At 27.1% G+C, this 2198-nt stretch overlaps 1 protein-coding gene across 1 annotated transcript in view; it reads left to right on the forward strand.

The window, feature by feature from the left end:
* Positions 1–868, forward strand: part of LOC105624822 (N-acetyl-D-glucosamine kinase) — a 7046-nt gene extending 6178 nt beyond the window's left edge. Inside the window, exon 4 of the mRNA XM_012206174.1 lies at positions 175–868. Coding sequence (XP_012061564.1) covers positions 175–441 — 267 coding nt within the window. The 3' untranslated portion in view covers positions 442–868. The remainder of the gene's footprint in view (positions 1–174) is intronic.
* Positions 869–2198: the final 1330 nt, after the last annotated feature.

Consider the following 2198-nt stretch of genomic DNA (forward strand, 5'->3'; position numbering starts at 1 on the left):
TAGTATATATATATATATATATATATATATATATATATATACATGCTATATACTATATACTATATGTACATGCATATATATATATATCATATTTAAAAACGATTTAATGTGAAATAAAACTTTCTAATAAAAAAATATTTTAAAATATTTCATTTAATTGCATTTTTCTTTCAGGATCTTAAACTGGCTGACGGCGGTTTAAAGGTGATCTGTGTCGGATCCGTATGGAAATCATGGAAATTTATGAAAAATGGTTTCATGAACGAAATCCACAACAAGAATATTGTGGACGAGTTGAGTTTACTGCACTTGACAACATCATCAGCATTAGGCGCCTGTTATCTAGCCGCAGAGAAGATTAATTGTCCGTTCGTCAAGCCATATGATAGCAACGTCGAGACTTTTTTTTATTACAAGCGCGATCACTATCCGGAAACATAAAAGACAGAACATTCGATAGAATTAAAAAAATCATACGTCTGACTACTATAGTGCTTAGTTTCATGGAAACGAGGAAAGTACATAATAAGATATAAATAAATAAGAAAATTTGAAAAAAAAACGCTAACGTTTTTTAGTCAGTGCTGAAATACGTTATCTCCAAACACGTTACAAAAATAATAAAAACGAATTATCTCGTATGATTATTAATCAGAAAGATCTAAGTTCCTGATTGAAGCGATTACGCACAAGTGTAGTAGATCTAAATATACAAATGATAAGTTACGTTTTTTTGCAGATCTGCAAAAAAATGAAAAATCGTTTTTGTAAAAATTACAGATTTTGTAAATATCGATTTAACATGTACATATATAAATTTTTACGAAATCAATATAATAAAAGCAATATAATAAAATCTTCTTGAGCACATGTTGTTGGAGAGTGATGTACTTTAGGATTATTTTATCCTTATAAAAAATTAACAGAGTCATGGTGGAAGAAGATAGATATATAAGAACTAAATAATTTTTTATAGCACAATCGAGATTTGAATTTTGTTTTTTTTTATGCACCAAACTTCACAGTAATAAAAGAATGGGACTAAAAGCCATCTGGGACACGGCCTGGAGCTGCGTATGGTTGATTTTCAGTCTATTCATTAAAATTATATTGTATTTCATTTTGTTTATGTTCGGCTTCGTATTCCTCGCGGGTTGTATTGGTGCGATAATAATCCTCATTTTGTTCATTTTTGGCTTTCTACCGACAAGCGAACGCAGATGATTAAGAGATCCACAGATGTATTATATCTGGTAAGAGATGTAACAAAATTATCATTAGTGTTAATTAAATATATATAATATAGGAGAAGCATTTTAAGAAGCTTATCATTAGTGTGAAATTATATGGCAATGTATTTTTGAAAAATATATTTATATCAGGATATCACAATTTATCTCGTGTACATTGCAGCAACACACATATACAAGTATAATATCTTTCTCTCTTATTTACATGTAGACTCTGGCTAAAGCTGAAAGTATCATAATTCGTATAGTTGAGTTTTTTTTTCATTGGAATCTTGTTTTTTTAAAAACAAATTTTTAACGACATAATTATAATTCTATAATATATAATATATATATAATATATGAACTTGTTGCATTGAATAACATTCATTTACTTAAAATTTAACGATCCATGTGTTTAAATATATATATATTTAACTATTTCTCGAAAACATGATCGAAACAGCCATTTAGGAATTATTATGCTGTCGTTGTACATATACATTTATTCTCAGTTCGCATTGAGAATGATGTCGAGTTCAAGACTTCGCGAAATACTTAATGATACAATATGTACTTACTAAGAAGCAAAATATTCTTATTGTTAATTACGGCATTCTTACCTTAACGTCCTAGTTTAATCAACTTTATTCGGATTGAGATGCACAAATCACTCGTTCCACTTGTGATGAGAGCTAAAAACTATAATAGACATTGATATCATTTGGATTCATGTCTATATTCTAAATATAGTTAATTCTTGACGATTTTTACATGTGTACATTTCAGTTTCATATTAACTATTTCGATATTTTTACATATACACACATTATATATATATATATATATATATATATATATATATATATATTATTATACTTATTAGTTAGTAGTATTAATTAATTATTATAGAGAGATATGTAGTAGTTAAGTTAACTTAATAATACTACTACTTATTAATAAATAAAA

The sequence above is a fragment of the Atta cephalotes genome, assembly GCF_000143395.1.
Source record: "Atta cephalotes unplaced genomic scaffold scaffold00089, whole genome shotgun sequence".
Lineage (NCBI taxonomy): Eukaryota > Metazoa > Arthropoda > Insecta > Hymenoptera > Formicidae > Atta > Atta cephalotes.